The sequence below is a fragment of the Euwallacea similis genome, chromosome 2, assembly GCF_039881205.1.
Source record: "Euwallacea similis isolate ESF13 chromosome 2, ESF131.1, whole genome shotgun sequence".
NCBI lineage: Eukaryota > Metazoa > Arthropoda > Insecta > Coleoptera > Curculionidae > Euwallacea > Euwallacea similis.
The window spans coordinates 737,261-761,768 of NC_089610.1; the positions used below are offsets into that span (position 1 = coordinate 737,261).

General features: G+C 33.4%; 3 protein-coding genes across 3 annotated transcripts; 1 reads left to right on the forward strand and 2 right to left on the reverse strand.

Moving 5' to 3' along the window:
• Nucleotides 1–3,776: 3,776 nt before the first annotated feature.
• LOC136419363 (uncharacterized) lies at nt 3,777–4,205 on the forward strand. The gene is made up of 2 exons (XM_066405645.1): nt 3,777–4,024; nt 4,082–4,205. Exons 1-2 carry the CDS (start codon nt 3,777–3,779, stop codon nt 4,203–4,205), a joined length of 372 nt encoding a protein of 123 aa, XP_066261742.1.
• Nucleotides 4,206–7,535: 3,330 nt separating this feature from the next.
• On the reverse strand, nt 7,536–9,035 carry LOC136419364 (tigger transposable element-derived protein 4-like). The gene is made up of 5 exons (XM_066405646.1): nt 9,011–9,035; nt 8,660–8,936; nt 8,386–8,597; nt 7,817–8,313; nt 7,536–7,664 (listed from the first exon to the last, which is right to left on the reverse strand). The coding sequence occupies exons 1-5, from the start codon at nt 9,033–9,035 to the stop codon at nt 7,536–7,538; spliced, it is 1,140 nt and encodes a 379-aa protein (XP_066261743.1).
• Nucleotides 9,036–11,884: 2,849 nt separating this feature from the next.
• LOC136419365 (twist-related protein 2-like) lies at nt 11,885–12,803 on the reverse strand. Its single transcript, XM_066405647.1, has 3 exons — nt 12,707–12,803; nt 12,130–12,652; nt 11,885–11,954 (listed from the first exon to the last, which is right to left on the reverse strand). The coding sequence occupies exons 1-2, from the start codon at nt 12,801–12,803 to the stop codon at nt 12,171–12,173; spliced, it is 579 nt and encodes a 192-aa protein (XP_066261744.1). The 3' UTR covers nt 11,885–11,954; nt 12,130–12,170.
• Between the last annotated feature and the right edge of the window lie 11,705 nt (nt 12,804–24,508).

Consider the following 24,508-nt stretch of genomic DNA (forward strand, 5'->3'; position numbering starts at 1 on the left):
TTGTGTTCTCTAATATTGATAGTAAACATACAAAGGCGTCGATCTAGAGCCAAGAATAAGAATGACGTAATGTTCCACGATGTTTTTACGTTACAGGGTGAGAATTAAGCCAGATGTGAGAGAACATGGGAAAGCAAATAATTATAAAGAAGTACATGATACTACGGGAGGGTAAACTTCAGCATTTACAGAAAGGGTTACAGATGACGAGTATGACTTCTAAAGATCCTAAAGCTCCTTTTCAAAATCGAAGAGGTGGAGTAAATTATCGCAAATTAAAACCGGAGATTCTAGATATTGTTTACTGCCATATTCAGTCTTTTAAAACTCGAAGAAGCCATTACAGCTTGCACGATAATAGTGCGAAAACATATTTACCTGAAACTTTAAATATAACAAAAATATTTTCGATGTTTAAAGAAAAGCATCCGCGTGTGAAAGTTTCTTAACAAACATATAAAGAGATTTTTAGAAGGGACTTTAACGTTAGTTTTGGATATCCGCGGTCTGATACATGCAGCCAATGTGACAAACTTAATGCAAAGAAAAGCAATAGAAAAAAATAACTAAAATGGAATCAAGGAAGTTACAGAACTGAAATTGCTTAAAAAGCTTCATCTTTGTAAACTTCAAGCTTTTTATGATAGAAAAAAAACATGCAAAAGAAAGGCAAGAATAGAAAATGATTTTTAAGCTATATTCATAGATTACCAAAAAAATGTTTCGCTCTCGAATATTATCATGAATGATGTCTATTACCGCAGACAACTCTCTATGTACTTATTTAACATTCATATTTTATCTAATTCGGACTTATATTTTTACACATATCCAGAGTTTATTCTAAAGAGAGAGTTTATTTCTAAAAAAAAAGGCTCCTATGAAGTGTGTTCGTTCCTATTTCGTTATATTATGAATTATTTACCGCTTCAAGTCCAACATCTTCATATTTTCTGTGATGAAGCAGGAGGGCAAAACAAAAATTACTCCGTTATAAAATGTATTCACTATACACGTAGTGACGGTAGTTAAACGTCTTCAATCCATTACAATAATATCCAGTTAAAGGTCATTCGTACCTCGAGAGCGACAAAAATATGGGCCTTATTAATCTGAAGTTTCGAATGGAAACACCCACTGATTGGACAGAAAATATTGCATCTTCCCGCATAAAGCCCAGCCTAGTTTCTGTGATTCCCGTAACTCAAGATTTAATGAGGGGATGGAGTAACTTTTTTAACAACGAGTATGTTAAAAAATGCCCTTTTACGATACAAAAAATGAAAGAAATCTTCAGGGAAAATTCTCACGTTCGAACTATTTTTCATCAAGATACACACCATAGTTTGAAGCTTGAAGATCCCATCAGATTTTATGGTCAATCGAAAAAATCAAATAAATTGCAACCTTCAAAATTTGAATTACTCATGCAGACATACTTCACCTTCATTTCCATAAATGAAGAAAAGTATAAGCACATCGCATTTTTGTTAAAGTTTTGCGAATCCGAAGAAGTAAAAAAAATATACGAGTCGATTCCTTATCAAAAAAGGAAAGAGAGTGTATCTAATAAAGGAATTCAACCAACTGTAACCAAGAGAAATGTCGCTATACGCCAAAAACGAAACGAAGGTAAATTATACATATATTTATTTTTATTATTATGCAGCATTTTGAAATAATAACAATTTTTAGCACCAATCAAAAATCCGGCAATACCAAGTCCCTCTAGAGTAAATCTATTCAAGTAGACAAGCAAAAAGCGCCGACAAAAAGAAATCACACAAATAGATGAATATCCACGGTTTTCTCCGTAAAAATGCCACATAATCTGGACTCACCATATATTTGCACAAAATCAATATTAGTTACATGTTTCGTTGCAAGTGACATTACAGATTAATAAATGTTTAATAACTTTGGTACTTCCTGCACAATTTGAAATATAATCTTTCAAAAAATATATAATATCAAATTTTAAAATTCATTACCAAATAGACACCCTGTATAGTTATTCTATTCATACCGACTATAAAATATTTCAAAAATTAAAAAAAATTAAAAAATTATTAAACGAATATTTTACATTAATAAAAAAAAACTATGTTTTTGTGCTAGACATAAATAATGCAACAACTGAATTATTTATTTTTAAGTTAAGTTTTCTTTAAATCTTTTACTGGAGAGTAGTGATTTTGTAGATTAACAATTATTTTTAGTAAATATTTAATAATTGCAAGGGGTAAAACATATTCTGCTTGTATTAGAAATCGTATAATTGAAGCATATCGAAAGAGTACCAAACAAGCTATAATTTCGAAAAATTTACAAATTTCAAAATCTACAACATCAACAATTATAAATAGATTCGTTCTTACTGGGATTACGATATCAATAAAAAATTGTGGAAGGACCAGAAAATCGTGTAAAACAACAAACAAATACATTTTGGATATTTGATAAAAGAATCATTTCCTCTTAGTTAAAAAAAATCTCGGTGAAATGAACAAATCTTCGAATTCTGATTTTTCTAGTAGGACTATTAAAAGGTGACTTGTTGAAGAAGGGCTTAGAAGTTACTGACCGGCTGAGAAACCTTTACTTAGGAATAAGAATGTTGGGGCGAGATTACAGTTTGTACAAGACTATATTAACTGGACACCGGAACAGTGGAAAAGAGTGGTATTTAGCGACGGATCTAAATTAAACTTATTCAGAAGTGATAGAATGATGCACGTACGACGACTTCCCAACAAAAGATTTAATCCAAAATTTATTTGCCCTACAGTGAAATACGACGGTGGATCGATCATAGTATGGGGCTGTTTTTCATCATGTAGTAAGGGATCTTTGCATAAAATAAATGACAAAATAGATCGATTCTTGTACAGAGATATTCTAGAGAATGTGTTGGAACCATATACAGGAGAAATTATGCTATTTCAATATGTATTCCAGCACGACAATGACCCCAAATACACTTGGAAATTAGTAAAAGAATGGTTAAAAGCAAATAAAATTAACATTATGAAGTGGCTACTGCAAAGTCCTGATCTTAACCCAATAGAGAACCTTTGGAAAATCCTGGATAGGAAAATTACCAAGAGAAATGTGAAAAACGGTAATGAACTTTTTGAAAAGTTGGGGACTGCGTGGAGGGCGATTGACACAGACATCATTACTCTCTTAATAAATTCAATACCAAAAAGAATGGAAGATGTTATAAAGGCACGTGGATATTATACGAAACGTTAGTTAATTAATTCAAATATACACTGAGTTCCAAAAAAAGTGGCTCACCCGATTTTTCTGTCAAATTCGAAGCTTTGTAACTTTTAAACCAGTTATCCGAATTCAATAATTTTTTTTGATGCTTTGTAGCCTAGTCTGTTGGCTATCAATATAAGTGAAAGAAATGGATTTTGTTTCTATATTTATGGAAATTAATGAAAAAATCCAGATTCATGGTCTTTATCATTTTTTTAAATCACTCTGCGGATGACTGCGGCACTTGTGTTCAAAAACTTTAAACGTTGTTGGAAAGTGCCCGTTTTAACAAACATTTCGGTTTTAAGTTCATTGTTTTACCTTTAAAATTGCCGAAATCGCAGCATCTTTATTGGAACCTTGCATTTAGCAAAGAATCCACTCTTACCAATACATTGCTGAATTCAAGTAGGCTGTGAAAAAACAATTGCATCCATATTTGACGTTTGTTAAACATCGTGCTGGTGTCGTTATTGGTACAAAAAGTAATTTCGCAATTGTAATAAAAAATGCCTATTACACCCGAACAAGTGGTGAAATTGGTTACTTCAGTGAATGATGGTCGTAGTAAACGATATGCTGCTCGTCCAATAGGAATTTCTTTTACCACAGAGCGTAGAGCTCTTCAAAAGTACGAAGAAACTGGAAGCGCAGCTCGAAGGGCGGGCTCTGGTCGCCCCCGAAAAACAACCCGTAGAGACGATCGCGTTGTGAGGTTACAGGTCTTACGTAATCGATTTGGCACTGCAGTAGAGACGTAACAAAACCTCCGACAAGTTCGAGGTACCACAGTTAGCAAACAAACTGTTTGTAGACGACTGCAGGAAATAAATCTTAAAGTGAGAAGGCCTGCAAAAGGTCCTAAATTATCTCGAGGGCATCGCACAGCGAGAAGAAACTTTGTTGCAACCTATGGACAATGGAACATTCCAGAATGATCCCGTGTCTTATTTACGGACGAATCAAGGTTTTGTCTCAATATCGTAGATGGCCGGAAGCGAATGTGGCGAAGATTGAGAGAAAGATTCAACCAAGAGTTGTTTATGAAGCACCAGAATTTTAATGAAGGCTCAGCCATGGTCTGGGGTGAAATTTCGATGAACGGACGTACACCGCTTCGTGTTTTTCCTCCTAGGCAATCAACGACAGCACAAATCTACATTGATGACATCTTAGAACAGTACGTGCAATCGCACGCTGAGTTAGTTGGTCCTAACTTCATCCTAATGCATGATAATGCCGGACCACATGTAGCAGGAATCGTTAGAAACTTCATAGAAGCTGCTGGTATGAACACATTGCAATGGCTTGAGCAAAGTCCAGATATGAACCCAATAGAACATCTATGGGAGGAATTAGGGCGTAGGGTGCGTCCCCGTGATAGGCCTCCAGCAACTCTAAAAGAAATGCGTGATGCATTAGTTGAAGAGTGGAATGTCATACCAGACCAAGTCATACGAAATTTAATTTCCAGTATGCCAAGAAGATTATGAACCTCTAAAAGCTGCTAGAGATGGCAATATTCGCTACTGAGGTTATTTAATTTGGTGATTTTGCCTTCTTCACAACACAATTTTATAATAAACATGTTAATTAAACTACTGCTTTTTGTATTCACAATACTTTGCCTCTGATAATGATTAGGAGAGAAGAAAAACAATGGTTCCAGTAAAAATGCTGTAATTTCGACAATTTTAACGATAAAACAATGAACTTAAAACCAAAATGTTTGTTAAAAAGGGCACTTTCCAACAACGTTTAAAAATTTTTAACACAAGTGCCGCAGTCATCCGCAGAGTGATTTAAAAAAATGATAACGAACATGAATCTAGATTTTTCCATTAATTTCCACGAATAAAGAAACAAAATCCATTTCTTCTATTTACATTAATAGCCAACAGGCTAAGCTATAAAGCATCAAAAAATTATTGAATTCGGATAACTGGTTTAAAAGTTATAAAGCTTCGAATTTGACAAAAATTTCAGATGAGCAACTTTTTTTGGAATTAAAACATAATCTATATTTTCGAATAATACTTTGTTGCAACATTTATATCTAGCACAAAAACATAGTTTTTTTTATTAGAGTAAAATATTCATTTAACAATTTTTTGTTTGTAAATATTTTATAGTAGGTGTGAATAGAATAACTATATAAAGTGTCTATTTATTTGATCCATTAACATTTGTTATTTATCAATTTTTAAAAAGTTGTAATATAATAATTTTGGCCAATACTATATATGTAACCAGGTTGGGAGACATCATTTTGAATGCGTTATAATTAATAAAAATGAATTAAACATCGAAGTCTTTTAGTGTCCATGGGCTAATAATACGTTTTTGAACAAAAATAACTCTGGAGCGAAATGGTTCATTTTTGACGAGGTATTTCTCTGCAAAAATTGTTCACTACAAGGACTCCTGTAACCTACTTAAGTATAGCACAACCTTTTTAGAACGCCCTGTATACTCAATATGTATTAATTAATAAACAATTAAGACGTATTTATTAATACAAGACCAAAGAGCGTTGTGGTAAAGGCGGGGCACGACAACCTTACCATCACTACCACAGCAGAGTCACTTGAGGCCAAGAAGTGGTTTAAATCTAATGGATTGATGCTGAATGCAGACAAGACAGAGAGGACGGGGTTTGTTCTAAAGGACGTGAGGACATTAAATGATCATTTGCTCGGGACCAGATTTCTTGGAGCTTTTATTGATGCGAAAGCCCAGCGGGATATGCATATTGAGGATGTAACCTCAAAACTGGATGAACATTTGTGTGTGAATAGTGAATAAGAAGTTAACAAAAAAACATTTCAGAAAACAACAGATACAAACAGATCTAGATTTTAAATTCATTTTATTTCAATAAATAATACTTTTTTTTTATTCTTTATGACAGAACTTTGAGTACCAACAACTGAATGTTAACTGCATAATCAGTTCCTGTACCTGTAACTGTTCCTGTTACTGTACCTGAATTTGCAGAGAATAGCTTTGTAAATGAAATAGATTACCTTGATATCAAAAGTGTTTAACATTTGTTGTCATATTTTAATTTTAATGAAGAAAGAAGAAATGAAACAGCTGACAAGAATATACTTATAAGTTTTTGCCGTTTTAATCCGTCTGCTTTGGTTTATTATTATCCTCATTATAATAGTTTACATAGATAAAAAATGGAACAGAAGTAATGAATCAAATGAGATAATTTCGTAAGACGCTAAAAACTGTAAAATTGTTAAGTCATAAATAAATAATCATGGCAAAACAGAATGACTAATTGTATCATCCGCATTTAAAGCTGGCATACCTGGTTCTTTGGTTGTTGGTGGTTCTTGGTGATGTCATCATTTGCCTTTTTTCGTTTATTACATGAGGTTAAACGAAGACAAAATTTGTTACATATCAATCCTGTTACCGTAAATAGTACATTAGGCTCTGGTTGTGGTTGTCATAGAGTCAGTCAAAAAAATCTCCATACACCACTTTTTATTCAATATTTTTTCGATATGAATTTTTATTTGAACTAAAATATAAGGAAATCTATCAAAAGAAGTATCAGCAGTCTCTTGAGAAGTAATTAAATTGAGAAGAAAGTAAATTCATTTAAAACATTTCATTTGAACGTTAGAAAATGAAACGGTTGGGGCAACAAAAATCTACGCAACAGCTCATTTTAAATTCGAGTCATAGATTGATTTAAATAGTAGAGATAAATTGTAGAGTTCAAATGGACAACATTTGATTTTTTTATTTTTGGGATTTAATTACAATCTTATGTTTTATCGTATTTGGAACTTCGCTTTTGACCGTCAACTGGACCATACTCTGAACAGTCACGAATATTTTAATGCAGAGCTAAGAAATGTACGTTTACTCTCGTACATTGATAATCGCACTCTTGCTTGGATGAAATACAGTCGAACCTCCATAACTCGAATTTTAAGGGACCGCAAAATAACTTCGACTTAAAGAGAAAAGAGTGGATAATAAAATAAATAATATTTATTGCATTACACATACAAATATTTGATTTAAAAAAATATATAATATATTGGACTAAATAAAACATGTAAATCTATACATATGTATGTAATTACACGTTATGTGATCATTTTTTAAAGTAATCTGTTATTAACTTTTGGTGTACTGCGTTCTTCTCACAGTCTAACTCATAAAATTTCTTTAGTTTATCAAGTAAAAGAAATATATCATCTGTTGTGTTTTCGTTCATGTTAAAAAAAAGTTGGAGTGTTTCAAATGCATTTGACATTTCGTGAAGGAAAGGTTTTAAGGTTTTTTCCTGGGAATATCATCAGTGTCGCTTTCATTGGATATTTCTTGATGCTCATCCTAGTTGCTAATACTAGCAACAATTTCTTCATCTGTAGCAATCTCGCTGGTAATAAGATTATCATCAACATTTACAAACTCATCCATGGATGTCAGGTGATCTACGTTGCATAATTCTACACATCTATTAAACATATCTTCAATATTCGAAGTCATTTGTTGTTCCTGGATTTTTTTTCCTTACTTGTGCTAATGGAATTTCATCCTCTTGGTCATAAAAGTTGTGAATGCCAAAACCAGCTTTTCTAAAACAATTGTGAATTGTTGTCTGGGTGACATCCACATTCCACACGTTGGCCACAATATTAATGCAATCGAGAAGATCAATCTTAGGAATGGAACAATAACTTTCGAAACTGTCCAAAATTTTTTTCAAAATCCTCTGTCTATAATGGAGCTTGAAACAATTTATGATGCTTTGATCGAGAGGCTGTAATTTGGAAGTCATGTTCGGTGGAAAGAAAGTTAACTTGATGACTCTTAATTTGTGATTTAGCTGAGGATGCGCCGGGCAGTTATCAATAATAAGTAAAACTTTTCGGTTTTGACGTAAAAAATATTTTTCCAATTCCAAAAGCCACGATTCGAACAGATCAGCAGTCATCCATGCTTTTTTATTACTTTTATAGGTAAGTGGTAAGCTTGTCACACCTCGAAAACATCGTGGTTTGGCACTTTTCCCTATTAATACAATTTTTAATTTCTCAGTACCAGTCATATTTGCGGCTAGCAAACAGGTAACCCTTTCCTTACTTAGTTTGCCTCCATAACACTTTTCGTTTTTGAAGGACAACGTTTTATCTGGTAAGCATTTAAAAAATAATCCAGTTTCGTCTGCGTTAAAGACGTCTTTCTCATCATATGGAGCTAAAAGAGCTGGCAAACTTTCTTGGATCCAGGTATTACAATGCGCTTCATCAACATCTGCACTTTCACCGCAAATCTTTTTCTGCACTATACCATATCTAAAATTTAAAAAAAGTACATAAACATTAAACAAAAATAAACCTATGGAGGTATAACTTACCTTTTTTTAAATTTTTCAAGCCATCCTGAACTTGCTTTAAAACTTTTATCTCCTAATTGTTGTGCAAAATTTAAAGTTTTTTGTTGTAAAACTGGGCCTGATATGGGTAAATTCTGTTTTCTACCGGCTTCAATCCATTTTACTAAAGCAGTATTAACAGTTTTTCTAGGCCTATTTCGCTTGAAACTAGCTTGGTCATTAATTTTGGCGCCAAATTGTAAAATGGACGATTTATTTTTTATAATAGTAGACAACGTTCTTTGCGATATTTCATACTCTTTAGCGATATATTTTTTTTAATTCCACTTTCCACTTTTTTTTTAATTTCTATTTTTTTTTCAATCGTCAGACTTTTAAGTTTCCGCGGCGGCGACATTTTCCCGACACTAAATGGCACGTATACGAGTTAACTGTATGTTGAACATAGGCTTTTAAATTTAATAAATTAAAAACTAACGACAAAATGAGATATCCGTTCACAAAGGAAACCGAATCAGTTCTGCCTTTTTTTATAGAGCCGATTCGTTATCAAGAAAAAATATATAATACCCGGATATATAATCAATGGCGAATATCCTATTCAGCTTTTTCTATATCTACCGAGATGTGTGGACGTTGGCATAACATACGTATTAACTAAAATCACAAATAAATCGGTAGATATCCCAAAGCCAGTATTATCTTCTGCTAAAGCGAAATTCGCTGAACTATCATTGAACGTTAACGACCACATCACGTTTATTGGTCGATTGCTAGGCTTCGAGTTACAGAGAGTTTCTAGTTAGGGAAATTCGAGTTAAAGAAATTAAAATATATGGAAATTAGACAAAACATACAGGGGACAATTGTAAATTTCGAGTTATAGAGGTTCGCGTTATGGAGGTTCAACTGTAATTGCTAAATTTGCGTAACAAAACATTTTGATATAGAAACATAGAACTTCTTCAAGGTTCCACGTTAAAGGTTTTATCTGTAATAATAATGAAGTTATATAGACCTCAGGAGTTAACAATATTTATTTCCATTTTTCCAACGTGTCTCGAAAACCGTAATAGTTGTGAATTTCTTTTGCCATACTAAACCTCGAAATACACATTTCTTCAAACTACAGTAATGGAAAAATATAGAACTTTAGAAAAATTAACATAATTATAATTTTAATAGTTATAGATATTTAGACATAGGTTCAATATGAAGACAGTGTACGTCCAAACACTTCTAAAAAATAAATTGTTTATTTTTATTATTTTGTGGAATTTTATATTAACAATAGTAATTTTTTTGTGGAAAAAAGTAGAGGAATTTATCAAAGTGTAGCAAATATTTTCCTTAAAATTTATTTTTTTCGTGATTTATCGTTGAACAAATCGCCTCGAGGAAAAAATTTATCACTGGAAATAAAAAAACGTGTTAATTTATATAGAAGTGGGCAAAGCAACCAAATATTGCTAAAATATTTAATTTAAACAAGTCCATTTTTTCTCAAATTATCTGACAATTTTGAATGTCTGGGAATATTGGTGTAAAAAAGAAGTGTGACGCCCAGGAAAACCAATCGTTACCAAGACACACAAATTTTAAAAATTGCGAAGGACGAACCATTTCTAGGATCGAACAAAATTAAGGGCCGTGTTTTTGATCAGCTCGATGTTGAAGTAACATGTGGAATAGTAAAAAACAGGTTACTTGAAGGCAAATTATATGGAAGAAGACCAGCCATAAAACTTCTATTATCCGAAAGAAATAGACGTGCCCGACTTAATTTTACGCGATAACATCTTCATTGGAGAAAGCAGGACTGGAAGAGTGATTTGGAGAGACGAATCAAAGATTTCTCTACTTAACAGTGATGGTATGACCTTAGTGAGGAGTCCTGAAAATGAAAAACTCAATCCAACATACACCTGTTCTACAGTAAAGCATGTAGGTGGGCCGGTAATGGACTGGGGTCGTTTTTCTGGCTATGGTGTTGGCCCCCCTTACAAAATAGACGGTTATATGAAGATTTCAATGAAAAGAAATAGTGCCATGTGGGGACGATGTTATGCCCTTAAGACACATTTTTCAATAGGATAACGATCCAAAACACATGTCCAAATATGTGAAAGAATGATTCAGGAGAGAGGGAATATGCGTTTGGAATCTTCCGATTTAAATTTCATTGAGAACCTCTGGGAAATCTTAGACCGGAAAATTAGAGATAGAACTTATAGGAATCAAAACAAACTGTTCACTGCTTTAAAAGACAGATGAATAACTATGGATTCTGTTATCCTGACCAAATTAATAAGGTCCACGACAAAAAGATGTGATGCTTTAATTAAAAACAATGGATATTTTCTAAAATATTAAAATTTTTCCACATAACTTGTTTTGTGAAAAAGTAAATGAATTTTCTTACATGCTACTCTATTTTTTTCACCAAAACATACTATTTTTAATATAAAATTTCACAAAATAATAAAAATAAACACATTTTTATGTAAAAGTACTTGGATAAATACTGGCTTCATATTAAATCTATATCTAAATGTTTATAACTATTAAAATTCTAATTGTATTATAATTTTTCAAAAGACGTTCTACAACTTTCAACTGCTGTGTATGTCTGCAAGAGAGTACTCTCGTTTTTGAGGTTTTTCGTCCGCCTAATTCAAAAGTGGTAATTTTATAAAAATTTTATCTAAGAAATAATTTTCACGCAAACCAAGAAACTAACCAATATTCTATCTTTAATTAATCGTTTCCTATTATCCTATATATATAATTATCCTATTGATAAAGTTACCTAGATGTTGATTTTTCGGCACTTAATGTCTAATTTTCACACAAATAATTAAAAAACACTAATTTAACATAACCAGGTGTAACTTTTTTATATACAAAATCTTTGGTCGCAATTGCCCTGCGTTTGCTCATAATATACAATTATTTGTTTAATCTAATTAATATGATAATTACTTTTTTTGCATTTATTGAATGTTCAAATCACCTTCCATTTTTTGCACATCCTAAAAGCTCAGGAAAGTTTTTCGCGAGCGCTGGATTCACACATATTGTCCAAAAACATCACTAACATCAAAATTTTCTGAGATTGAGGACAATATATGGTAAAGAAAGTCTGTATACCTGGCTGCCAGTTTCAATGTTTGAATTTTAGACAATTTTCTCAGGGAACGTTATAGTGCGTTTTCCGAAAGAAGCGAAAATGTCGTTCAAGCTATACGTCCTTTGCCTTCCTCTGACGTTAGTCATTACTCGTTGATTTTGAATTTGTTCGTACTGGTAAAGTTACCTAGAAGTTGATTTTTAGACATTTAACGTCTCGCTTACACAAAAGTAACTAAAAAAGATACTAATCTAGTGAAATCAGTAATAAATATTTTTGATACAAAATGTTTAGCCACGATTTTCCTGCGCTTACTTATACTATACAAATGTTTATCGAATCAAATTAAAGTAACACTTACTTTTCTTGCATTTATGTAGTGTTTAAATCGCCCTCCATTCTTCACATGCTAGAAGCCCGGGAAAGTGTTTCGTGAGCGGTATAGAAGCCCAAAACATCACCATCACCAGGATTTTCTGAGGGTACCGACAATACATGGTAAAGAAAGTCTATATACCTGGCTGCCAATTTTAACGTCTGAATTTTAGACAATTTATCTGAGGGCAACGTTGGAATGCTCTTTCTCAAAGAGGCGAAAGCCTCGTTCAGGCTTTGCGTCCTCTGTCTTTCTCTGACGTTAGCCATTACTCTTTGCTCTAGAATTTTTTCGTACGTCAGAGGAACTTTTTTCCTCGATTTCGGTCTCCCTAATATAGAATTCTGATCGTCCGAATCCAGACTTTTTCTCTTCCGTTTGAAAACTCTAGTTTTTAGCAAAGGCAGTTCGTTGTCTTCCGGTTCAACTTTAATGAAACCTCCCTGATATTGCAGGTACCTTGAAGCGTAGTTGTCCTGCACCCTGTATTGGTCGTAGTATTTCGAGGCTGTATAATAGGAATACGACATTGGGGTGGAATAAACGTTGAAGTCATTTTAACCTTGTTCTGCTCCAGGTAAAATTAATTTACACAAGGAATACTGCTCGTAATCAGATGAAGATGACGGGGACAAAGATTCGATGTGACTATTATACATTTTTCAGGGTTTCTATATTTAAAACTATATAACTCACTCGACGCAGGTATAATCCACCGTAAGACAGTCAAGTTAACACTGGATGCTCCCACTGTCTGAAGTTCTCCCAGTAAACGAGAAAGAAGATGCACGAGATGAGAGTGTTCCCACCAATGAGATGAGAGAGTCTCCTTGAGTACCCTTTTCTATGTCTCTCAAAATCGAAGCTAGAACTATCTCTCTCTTCCGATAGGATTTACCAATTTCGGGCCTTCCCATTGAAGTTTTAAGAATTTTCGATATTTGTTGTTGTTTCCCTCCATTATATTGGTCTATAGCTAATTATTAGTTTTACAGCAAGCTCTAGTTATAAGTAGGTACTCATTTTGGACAAACAATTTTGCAAAAGTGTATTATTAAAATTTTTGCAAACTGCTCGTAAATGTAACTAACTTAATGTGAAAATTTCAGGACATAGAAACAAAAAGTTTGATTAAAGTAGAAGTTGATTTATTTATAATGTACAGTTTTTTTAAGCCTTTGTGTAGTCGCATTGAAAACGACCTGTTTGTTTAAGGACAATTATATTTGCGATATTTTTATTGAAACAGTACAACTGTTGAACCATTGTAGAAAATTCGTCTTCCTGATCGATAGATAAGGATCTAGCCAATAATAACCCTTAGGTTAATGGTACGTGGAGGCCGAAGTCCAAGCTGCACCTCCCCGTGGTGGCTCCTGGATGCCCCTGGTGCTTTGAACTGGGAATTAATCCTGATCCAGGGCCCTAGGGGTAACCGACGCAGCGGGCAAGAACTTGGCGGAAAGGTAAAAACGCAAAATAAATGGAATGTTGAAGGATAAAATATACTTACCTCAGGTGGGTAGCATTGATAATGGGAAATCCCGCCCTGCTTCGGCAGGCTGTTCCGTGGATTCTGAAGGGGGCAACCCACTCAGCAAATCTGAAAAAGAAAAAAGAAGAGGAAAAAAGAGAAGAAGAAAAAAAAGAAAGAGAAAAGGAAAAAAATGAGGTGCCTATTCTGCAAAGAGTGAGGTATTTGGATAGTGTTTTAATCAGGAGGAACTCAATTGGTGACCCGCAAAGTAAAAATAGAAAAAAAAATCGATACTTCTATGACAACGGAGGAAAATGAACCCTATAAAAAAATAATAAGCAAAGATTATTTACTTCTAATAGAAGCTTTGCAGGACACCAGGAATCTAATTAAACAACTTGAGGGAAGGATTGAAAGAAATACAAGTAGGGAAATAAGAGACATAGCATTAAGGATGAGGAAACAGGCAGGGATATTGGAAAGTGAATCAATGAAAACATGGCTGGGGAATTATAAATATGAACCGCTCCAAAAGATGACCTTCGATCAGGACGTTCAGGTAGACAGGGAAAAACAGGAAAAAGGTATGGTGGATCAAGAAACACAGACGCCGGGGGATTGGATGGAAGGAAATCAGGAAATGGTAATGAATGTGAGCGAGATACAAAACTATGGGGAATGGGAAAAAATATCAGATAGGGTCTGGCCGGAAAATATATACGAAAACACAGAAATAATAGTAGGGAATCCTTTAGGAACCAGAAATAACACGGTGAAGGTGGTACTAACAGAAGAAGACAGAGACATGATATTCGGCATACAAGGACTGTACACTAGGCGATTTCCTGAACTTATTGGGCTGGAAGAAGATTTTGAAGTATTGGAACAGATAACAAGAACAAAGACGGGCTTACAAAAACAAAAAGTAGTAAGAATAAATGTTACAGATAAGGGGAAGGAACTATGGAAAAATATAGAGAAATTAAAGAAATAAATGGAAAATGAATCCTGTGTAGCAATGCACCACATACAAGGGCTAAAAGTAACAAAATTAAGAAAACTTGTGGAAGCGATTTTTCACGGTACAGAAACAAATGTTACAATTTTTACAACAGAAAAATATTTAAAACAAGACTTAAAAACAAACAACAAAGAAAAAAAAGAAAGAAATACATATGCTTTAATTGTGGAAGATAGTGATAGGAATAATAAAGATTTATTAAAAAATATAAAAGAAAATATTAAACAAAAACAAGCAAGTAAAATAATTCAATCAATAACGACAACAGGAAAGGGGAAGCTTCTAATTAAAACGGATAAGGATGACAATATTAAAAATTTACAAAAGACAATAGAGGATATATCAAAAGAAGTTAAAGTAATTATTAAAAAGGGGAATGAAAATACAAAAACAATACATATTAGAGGGATGGAAGCTACCACGGACAGAGAGGAAGTGAAGGATCCAGTAGAACAGGAGGTGGAGAAACTAGAGGAGAGGACGTACAGAATGGGGGAATTGAGACCTTACGAACGGGAAAATCAGGCAATAACGATGACATTAGGAGGAAGGCAGGCAGATTTACTGATAGAGAGGGGGTATTTGAGAATTGGACTGGTAAATTGTATAGTGGAACAGCATATCGAGGTAAAGAGATGTTACAGATGTTGGGGACATGATCATGAAATAAAGGATTGTGAGGAACCGGATAGAAGAACTCAATGTAGGAAATGTGGAAAGGAGGGACATATGGTTAAAGATTGTAAAGAGGAAGAGATGTGCGTATTGTGCAACGAAAAACATAAAATGGGAACAAAAAGATTAAGGAATTTAGAAGGGCATTAAACATACAGCGAAGAGAAGAAAGGAATAAATAAATAAATAAATAATTAAATGAATTCATAAATATATTAATAAATAAATTAATAGATAAGTAAATAAAGAAATGAATGCATGAATGAATTAATAGATTAATAGAATGAACAAATGAAGGAATATATACATAAATAATAAAAGGGGTGATTGAAATTAGGAGAAAAGAAAAATAACCCCCCCCCCCCCCCAAGTAATACCTGGTGGCGGTTCCGGGGGGGATCCAGGGTGAAGAGGGGAGGTTTTTAGTGGGTAGGCGCCCTCCCTTCAGGGAGGTGAATCCGACATAACCCGGTCGCCAGACCACCAGACCGGGTACCTATGAAGGTTTTTCTTCCCTATATAAAAAAAAAGTGTTAGTGGTACGTATATGGATGTTTGTTAAGACTTTTAGTGCTCAAGTTCTCTGTAACTCGTACGTTCTTACGCTCTTAGTTGATTTTTTTATTTTTTAGCAATATATTCAATACCTTTTTTGCTAGGAACACTTTAGCGTATCTGATTTTGGTATGTCGGTAAGGGCGAAAAAAAAGATCAAGCCATGCAATGTATCTAAAAACCCCAAAGACGTCCCGAGATATAGGCCTAACAATTCACCCAAAAAAAAAACATTACCGTCCATTTTCCAACATTTTAGTCGAAATTTTGAAATGCTCTATGGATCTAATTTTACCCCTGTACAAGGTGAAGGAATGATGTCCCATGACGAATAAATCAAGGACGACACTTTTCACCTTTGGTGGAAAATCCAAAATCAACAAAGAAATGTCAAAATGTTTTTTCGTTTTTTCCCGAAAAGTCACGTCTTCCTTTGGCACAGCTGGTGAAATATAAGCGAAATTGCAGACCATTTGGAGTGTTAAAGGTGGTATATAAATCCTTCTATTACAGTCGGTAACTTCTATTCATCCCCTCGAACGTGATAGGAAGCATCGCAGAAGTGGAAGGCCAACAAGTGTGAACGTTGCCGCCCAAAGATCACCGGCAAATTTCGGGTTCAATTTTCAAATTACCCCCCAATAAAGTGTGGGAATTTTTCTGTCGATTTGCACTTTATAGCCCGGTTCTTGATCAATTCGCATCATTGTTTACGACAGGGTTGTTTTTTACCTTTTGAAGACATTCAAATTATTAATGATTGATGAATTCAGGAAAAAAATCTCCATACTGATGATAGGATGGTTTCTGTACCCAGAAGTACCGCTAATGACGCATTGCTTGTCCTCTTGGGTCCTTTTGCAGCTGTTGCTGCTCTCCCATCGCACCATATCCGGTTTTCAATATTACCAGTTGTGTCTAATAATTTACGTTGCTTTGACGCCTATGTTTCATCGGTGTTGTATTGAACTTGCGATGGTGCTTATCTCGTTACTCGATGTTTTCCGCACCTTGAAAATCTGATAAATGAGAATCACAAAAAGTGAATTCCTGCTATTAAGTTCTCTTTGACAGCTCGTAAACCTATGGGGTGCAAATATAGCATTACCGGCAAATTACCACGGTAGATAAAACAAGTTGTGTCAATCTTTGGGAACCGTTTGTTTAGGCATTTTTACTAAGGTTTATGACGTGGAATTCCCCGCTCTAAATCATAGTTCTTTTCGAAATTGCATGCCATAAAAGTCACCCGTGTCGCAAACAATAAAAAGGTTTTGTGCGTTTATCCAAGAATAATCAGTTTTAAGGGACAGTTTAAGGGATTTTTATCTAACTGTGTATTGCAAAAGTGATTTTAAGTTAGATTCAACCCCTTTTTGCGATTTTCTTCACTGCGACCTTCACTTCCAGTGCATTAATTTTTCAATTTTGAGGCTCTTAGAGAACAAGAATTGCCATAATCAAGTCAGTGGCGTAACTCGAATTTTTTTTGTCTCCGGGATTTTTTTAGCATTATAAATATTGACGAAGTATTTCTGAATGAGTTTAACCAACTTTTCAAATTTCATCAGAACATATTTATTTTGTTTTTTTCTCAATTATAAACAGATAGACCTTTGATTGACATCTCGTCAACAAAATTTGCTAATAGAACTTCGTTTCGTCAGTGACTGTTAACGTAATTACAATTCCTACTTAATAATGAAACACCTAATTTTCAGTGCATTTTCGTGATGATGACATATACTTCATCCCACTGTTTGGTCTTCGTCAAACCAGTGACGTACATAACAATTATGCGGAAAAAAATTAAATAGAAATTGAGGGATTCGATTTCAACACTCCTCGTTGTACGTCTGATAATATACATCAGGTTATGCAAAGATCAAAACTTTATTTGGGCAAGTTTAATTTTTTGGTCCGGAAAATGCTAGGACACACTATGAAAATATTCAATGTTCGCATATCAACGGTATATCTATCGTATTCGAGTCAGATATTGTTGAAACTAAAGCACGTTTACTTTCTATGTAAAATTAAAATACTGTCGTAAATGTCAAAATTTTGGAAACTGATATTTCTGTTTTTCTTGAATAGTTTTACACTAAAGCTTCATAAAAAATATATGTAACAAATTTTTTCTTTGTTAACGTAAAAAACTTGGAATGACGTAGTGGTAAGTGTTAAAGAACGAATCAGTTTAGAATAATATTGTGATATGTACAGTGCTTTAATTTCAAAACGAATCACCCTAAACAACTCTTGAATTATCTATTGTTTTAAAATTTCCAAAAACACGTCAATTGAGATGTCGAGGGGGAAACTTTTTGAGCTTATGTCCAATCCTCTATCATCTTCATCCCCTTGAGCATTTTGTCGCATTTTGAACATTTGATAAAATAAATTTTTTCGTTGTAAAAATCGCAAAATTCAACTGGTTGCCATTTTGGAATGACTAAACGGAATGAGCTGAAACTTCGTAAATGAAAAGGTCTTTGCATGCCCTTTAAAATGAGGTATCACTCAAGCCCCCATTCCATTTAAGATTTTAGGGGTGAGTCGCCCCCTGCTGCGCCCCCTGACAATTTAAAAATTAAAACAAATAGCAGTTTGCAGAGACATGTTTGTTAGAAACTTGCAAGTGTCAACAAAACGAATCAATAGTGCCCTTATGAAAGTAAGAACTCTAACAGTACTTGATTAGCGTAGTGTATGTGGTGGGTACAATAAAATGTGTACAGTAAAATGGGGCAGACAGATGCCGTTATTACGCATATAAACAAATTTCCACGATATAAATCTCATTACTGTAGGACACAAAAAGATCAAGAATTTTTAGAAGAAGGTACTACATTACCAATAATGTATGATCCGTATAAAAATGAAAATGAGATTATTGTTAGTTTTCCATCATATAAAAAATATTTTTAATAGAATTTAATTTAAGAATAAAAAAGCCTAAAAAGGACAAATGCAATAAATGCGACACTTACAAGGTGAAAATGTATGTTTTAGCTGAAGGAAAAGAGAAGAACCATGTTTTTTTTGCACACGATACGCACTTGGAGGAGGCAGAAATGACTAGAAAAATAATGAACGATAACCTCGACACAGCAGCTGACGATGAAAAAACCGAGACGATCATTTTTGACATGCTGAATTACTTACATTAAGTATAAATATTATGTTCTCTAAAAGACAGTTATAATTGTATAACTGTGGAGTTTATGCAGGAAATACAAAAAACTCTACTTTTCATTGAAGAAGAAACGGGTAGAGGTGCCCAGGAAGTAGGTTCCTGTTTAAAAAAATACATTATTGAAGGGAAAATTCCTGAAACTGTAGAAATTTTAATTCTGTGGAGTGATTTATGCGGCGGTGAGAATCGTAATAATAAAATGCATTCTTAAGAAATCGATATATATAAAAACCATTATTTTACAATTTGTAGCGTCCGGACATAGTTTTTTACGTAACGATAACGACTTTGGTGACGTCGAATGTGCTATCAAGAAACAAAATAAAATCTTTTCTCCTCAAGATTACATGAAAACTTGAACTTGCAGAGAAAAACGTCCTATTAATATTATGAAAATGGAAAAAGAAGACTTTGTTAGTACCCGTAAACCAGAAAAAGAAATTGTTAATAGAAAAGAAGATGCTTTTCAGAAAAAAAATTAATTGGCTACATATTAAAGTTATCAAGATTATGAAAGAAAAAATCAAAGAATTTGTGTTAAGACAACCCATAACGATATTGAAGAATACAAAGAAATAAACATAAAAAAGAAGAGGAAGACAACCAGATACAAATAGATATTATTTTTCTAACTTTCTTGAACAACTGTAGCCAAACGGTAAACCAGTTGCCGAATTAAAATTAAAGAATATTAAAAGTTGTATGCATTTGATTCCAGTAGCAGACCATCCATTTTATACAAATATTATTGGCGACAAAACGATAGAAGATATTGATGGGTACAATGGTAATATTGACTTTAAACTGCAACCACAAGAAATATTTTAAATTCTGATTAAGCAACAAAGAATCAACTGGTTTTTTTCTCTGAGATACATTTAATTCGATTTAATTTCATGTTTTTTTTGTTAGAATATTAGTTTTGTTAATATAACTTATTAAAAAATTAATTTAATTCATATATTCAATGTTTTGATAATTTTTGATAAAAAAGTAGATTGTTTTTCTTAAATAACTCAGAACGATTTTATTGCATAACGGAGTCCAATTGTGTTAACAATAATTTCAAGGAAATGTCTTTTCTCGAACTTAATGTGAAGAAACTTGAACCGTACTCGGACTCTGAGCCAGAATTTGACAGTGAAGATGAAATTCCTCTTTCCATTTTATTCAAATTGCCACGGTGAATACAAAAAACAAACATCCTATTATCTATGTTTCTTTTATATTTAAACTACAACGATAAAACTAGTAACAAGTCGCAAGCGCCTGAAACACATAAGAGAAAAGGAGATCCGGAAAATTGAAAATCAACAATTAGAAAGCGCACACATGATGCCGGTCTTGAGTATTTATCGGTAAAAACAAAGTCGTGCCTGCTAAAATGGTTAAGATATTAAAATATTGTAGTAAATGTAGATTTAAGTGTCAAAAGTTGATTCCTGAAGATGAAAGAAAAACAATTTTTCAGCATTATTATACACTATCCAAACAAAGAAAAAATATATACTTTCATCGCCCACGAAAATAGAACTTCAAAAACGAACAACACCGACACAAAATTGACATTTTACCTATAATTATTATATAATATTAGATAATTGTAAGATACAGATTGGCAAGTAGTTTTATTTGGGAACTTTATTTATTAGCGAGAGAAGAGTATTTATGGTACATTTTAAAAAACAAGCAGTCTATAATATTCTCTCTGTTTCCCAGCAACGCAAACACCGAAAAAAACTATTTCTGAAATCGATCTTGAATTTGTAAAGTTACATATTAGTTAATTTCCCTGTATAGCTTCACATTACTGTCTTACAACAACAATCAAGAAGTTTTGAGATTCTTCATTGAATGTTAAAAAAGTGTATAAGCTATACACAGAAATTTGTTAAAAAGACAATCGACTTTCTATTAAAGAATAATTCTACAGACACATCTTTTTTAATTTATCGTTTCGTTCTTGGAAAAAAGATAGATGCGACTTATGCAAAGAATTTGAAGTTTTAAAAAGGAACAACGAAAAAAGTGAAAAGTCGAAGAGAAATATCGCATTCACAGTGAAGAAAAAATCTATGCAAGAGAAAAACGGAATCGTGATAGAGCCGATAAATCCCTCTTTGTATTGTGCTTTGATTTAGAAAACGTTCTAAGCTGTCCATGAACCGAAATTAGCAATTTTTATTATAAATCGAAATACAATGTTTATAATCTGACGGTGTATTTATCAACAACAAAACAAGTGTACTGTGCAATTTGAGGTGAATACCTTATGGGAAGGAGTGACAACGATAGTGGCAGGGCTTTATTGAAAGTTTTGGAAAATGTCATTGAAGATCATCCAGATTTGAAGAACCTAATGTTATGGAGTAATAGTTGCATTCTACAGAACAAGAATTCCCGAATGTCTTATGCTATTACATACTTCCTATACAGGGTGTCCCAGGGAAAAGTGTCCACCCTGAATATCTTCCTTGTTGTTCGTTAAAAAAAAATGTTAAAACACGTCAACTTTGATAGAGAGGGGAACATCATTTGGTGAAAAAGTCGTTTTCGAAATGTCATCCCTCTACCCCTGTAAACTACCCCTATGAAATTTTCAAATTGGAAGAGGGGTTGTGTTATAACTCATTTGAAAGATAATTTTATTCCCTACATGATCAAGCTTCTATTTTTTATTTTTGTACGTCGGTCTTGTAGAAATTAAACAAAAACCAAATAACTTGATTTTAACCATGAATATTATAGTAATAAATGCTGAAAGTATACAGTTAAACTCAAAACGTCTCGAAGCCACAAAAGTATCAATAACAATAAAATTTCTAACATTCCATTTAAAATTGATAAACCCTAATTTTTTTGGAGGAACAATTTATTGATATTTTTCTCTGCACTTAGTGGTTTTAATACTTCGTAGTAAGACAACTTTGCAGTTTCTTCAATTTTTAATCTGATCAAAATGGTGTATACGTTACAAAAAAGAATCGAAATTGTGAGTCTGTATTACAAAAACAATAATTGTGCAACAGCGGCAGCTCGTGTCTTCAATTTAAATCATTCTAATAAAAGAATATGCCACCCTTATGTATCTAAGTTGCTAATGAAGTTCAATGAGACTGGTTCCATCCAAAATAAAAAACATGAAGTTGATCGCCCAATGAGAAGTGAGGAAGTCCAAATCGCGGTTCTGGGACATGTTCAAATGGACAACAGAACATCTGTACGAAAGGTTGCTGAGGAATCCGGCGTTTCAAAAAGTACGTTCATAGAATTTTAAAAGTAAAATTCCATCCTTATATCATAAAACTAGTATAGGAATTAAATGAGGATGATTTCGACCGTCGATTAGAATTTTGCTAATCTTTTAGTAACATGTTACATTTAAACAGAAATTTGTTATATAACACAACATTTTCATTCTATTTAAATGGTGAAGTTAACAGACATAATTGTCGTTACTGAAGCGATATCAATCCTCATTTGTTCCGAGAGATCCATATACAACAACCTCAAAAATTAAACGTTTGGGCAGGAATTTTGGGTGATCACATAGTTGGACCATTTTTTATTCCTAGAAACTTAAATGGAGAAAACTTTCTACAACATGCCATATCTTCTAGGATAACTGAAATACTTGAACAAGATCCCCGCCTCTTAAAACAACAATTAGTTTTTCAACAGCATGGAGTACCTCCACACTACACTGCTGCTATCCGACAATTTTTTGATGAAGAATTCCCTGGAAGATGGATTGGCAGAAGAGGTCCAGTGGAATGGCCCGCGAGATCCCCTGACCTTAGTCCCCTGAATTTTTTCTTATGGGGACATTTGAAGACCAAAATCTATGCCACCCAATCTGATTCCGTCGAGGAGTTACGTGCCCGAATCGTTGAAAAGTGCAGATTAATAACACCAGAAATGTTAGGTAATGTGCGACGACGTTTTGAGGATCAGCTGTACATGTGCATGGAAGTCAATGAAGATCACTTTCAACATTTATTACGATAAAATAAATAAAATCCAAGTAAAATAGTTAAAATCAAGTTATTTGGTTTTTGTTTAATTTCTACAAGACCGACGTATAAAAATAAAAAATAGAAGCTTGACCATGTAGGGAATAAAATTATCTTTCAAATGAGTTATAACACAACCCCTCTTCCAATTTGAAAATTTCATAGGGGTAGTTTCCAGGGGTAGAGGGATGACATTTCGAAAACGACTTTTTCACCAAATGATGTTCCCCTCCCTATCAAAGTTGACGTGTTTTAGCGGTTTTTTTTTAACGAACAACAAGGAAGATATTCAGGGTGGACACTTTTCCCTGCGACACTCTGTATAAATACCCACAAGTCCGGTCAATAACAATGAAATTTTAGCAGGTCATTCTTGTTATAAGGAAATTGACAATGTACACAACTGCATTGAAAAAGTATTATCGAAGACTTAGTATTACTCGCCATTATCTCTAGTGAATTTATTTTCAAAAAATTCCCACTAGGAACCTTTTAAAATGTTGAATATGACTGAGAAAGACTTTTTTTATTTAAAATCCTGTAATGTTGCTTACAATTACAAAAATATTCCTTTTTCAAAAGTTAGCCAGTCATTTGCTAATATTTTTGACTTATGATATAAAAAATCATACAATCAAAATTGTCTACAGGAGGTGGTTTAAATTAGAAATAATAATTCTACGAGACAACCTTTGGAAATAAAAATGAAAATTCCTAAAATGGCAGTAAAATACAACCCATTAAATAAAAACAAAATAGCAGCTATTAAATCCATGCTCAAATGGGTGCCCAAATTGGATAGAGAATATTTCTCAAACATTCTTAAATTGTAGACTCTTAAACTTATTATAACTAATATAACAAAGTCGTACGTGCGCTAAGTAAATTTTTACTCTCGCATTGCAGGGGTAAAGTCGTAGGCGAGTTATTTGTTATTCATCTTTTATTAAAATTATGTTCCACTAAATATAACAAATTTGCGAATTCCTTATTAATTTATTTTATTTAATCCATTTTTTTATAACAACAATAAGTTTTGTATAAGGGGTATAAATAAGTTTCGACCGTTTGATATAAAAAATTAGGAATTTATTGTGAAAGAATGGTGCATTGTTTTATTAAAAATATTGTCCATCGCTAGCCACTACTTTTTCCCATCTTTCTGGTAGCATTTGAATACCACGCCAGAAGAACTCTTAATTTTTTGAAGCTATCCATGAATCGACCCAACTTTGGCATCTTCATATGATGTAAAGCGCTGCTCAGATAGAGCATGTGCCATCGACTGATATAAGTGATAGTCTGATGGGGCAAGGTCTGGTGAATATGGCGGATGGGGTAGGACTTCCCAATTAAATGTTTTCAAATAGGTTTTGACCGGCACCGCAACGTGCGGACGAGCATTATCATGTGGGAGAATAATT

Coding starts and splice junctions, on each gene's coding strand:
- LOC136419363 (XM_066405645.1), top strand. CDS start 3,777: ATGCCTATTACACCCGAACAAGTGGTGAAATTGGTTACTTCAGTGAAT. Junction 4,025..4,081: donor TTTGGCACTGCAGTAGAGAC/GTAACAAAACCT, acceptor AACTGTTTGTAG/ACGACTGCAGGAAATAAATC.
- LOC136419364 (XM_066405646.1), bottom strand. CDS start 9,035: ATGTCGCCGCCGCGGAAACTTAAAA. Junction 8,937..9,010: donor GCCGCCGCGGAAACTTAAAA/GTCTGACGATTG, acceptor ATATCGCTAAAG/AGTATGAAATATCGCAAAGA. Junction 8,314..8,385: donor GTGTTATGGAGGCAAACTAA/GTAAGGAAAGGG, acceptor TTGTATTAATAG/GGAAAAGTGCCAAACCACGA.
- LOC136419365 (XM_066405647.1), bottom strand. CDS start 12,803: ATGTATAATAGTCACATCGAATCTTTGTCCCCGTCATCTTCATCTGAT. Junction 12,653..12,706: donor TTTACCTGGAGCAGAACAAG/GTTAAAATGACT, acceptor CCTATTATACAG/CCTCGAAATACTACGACCAA.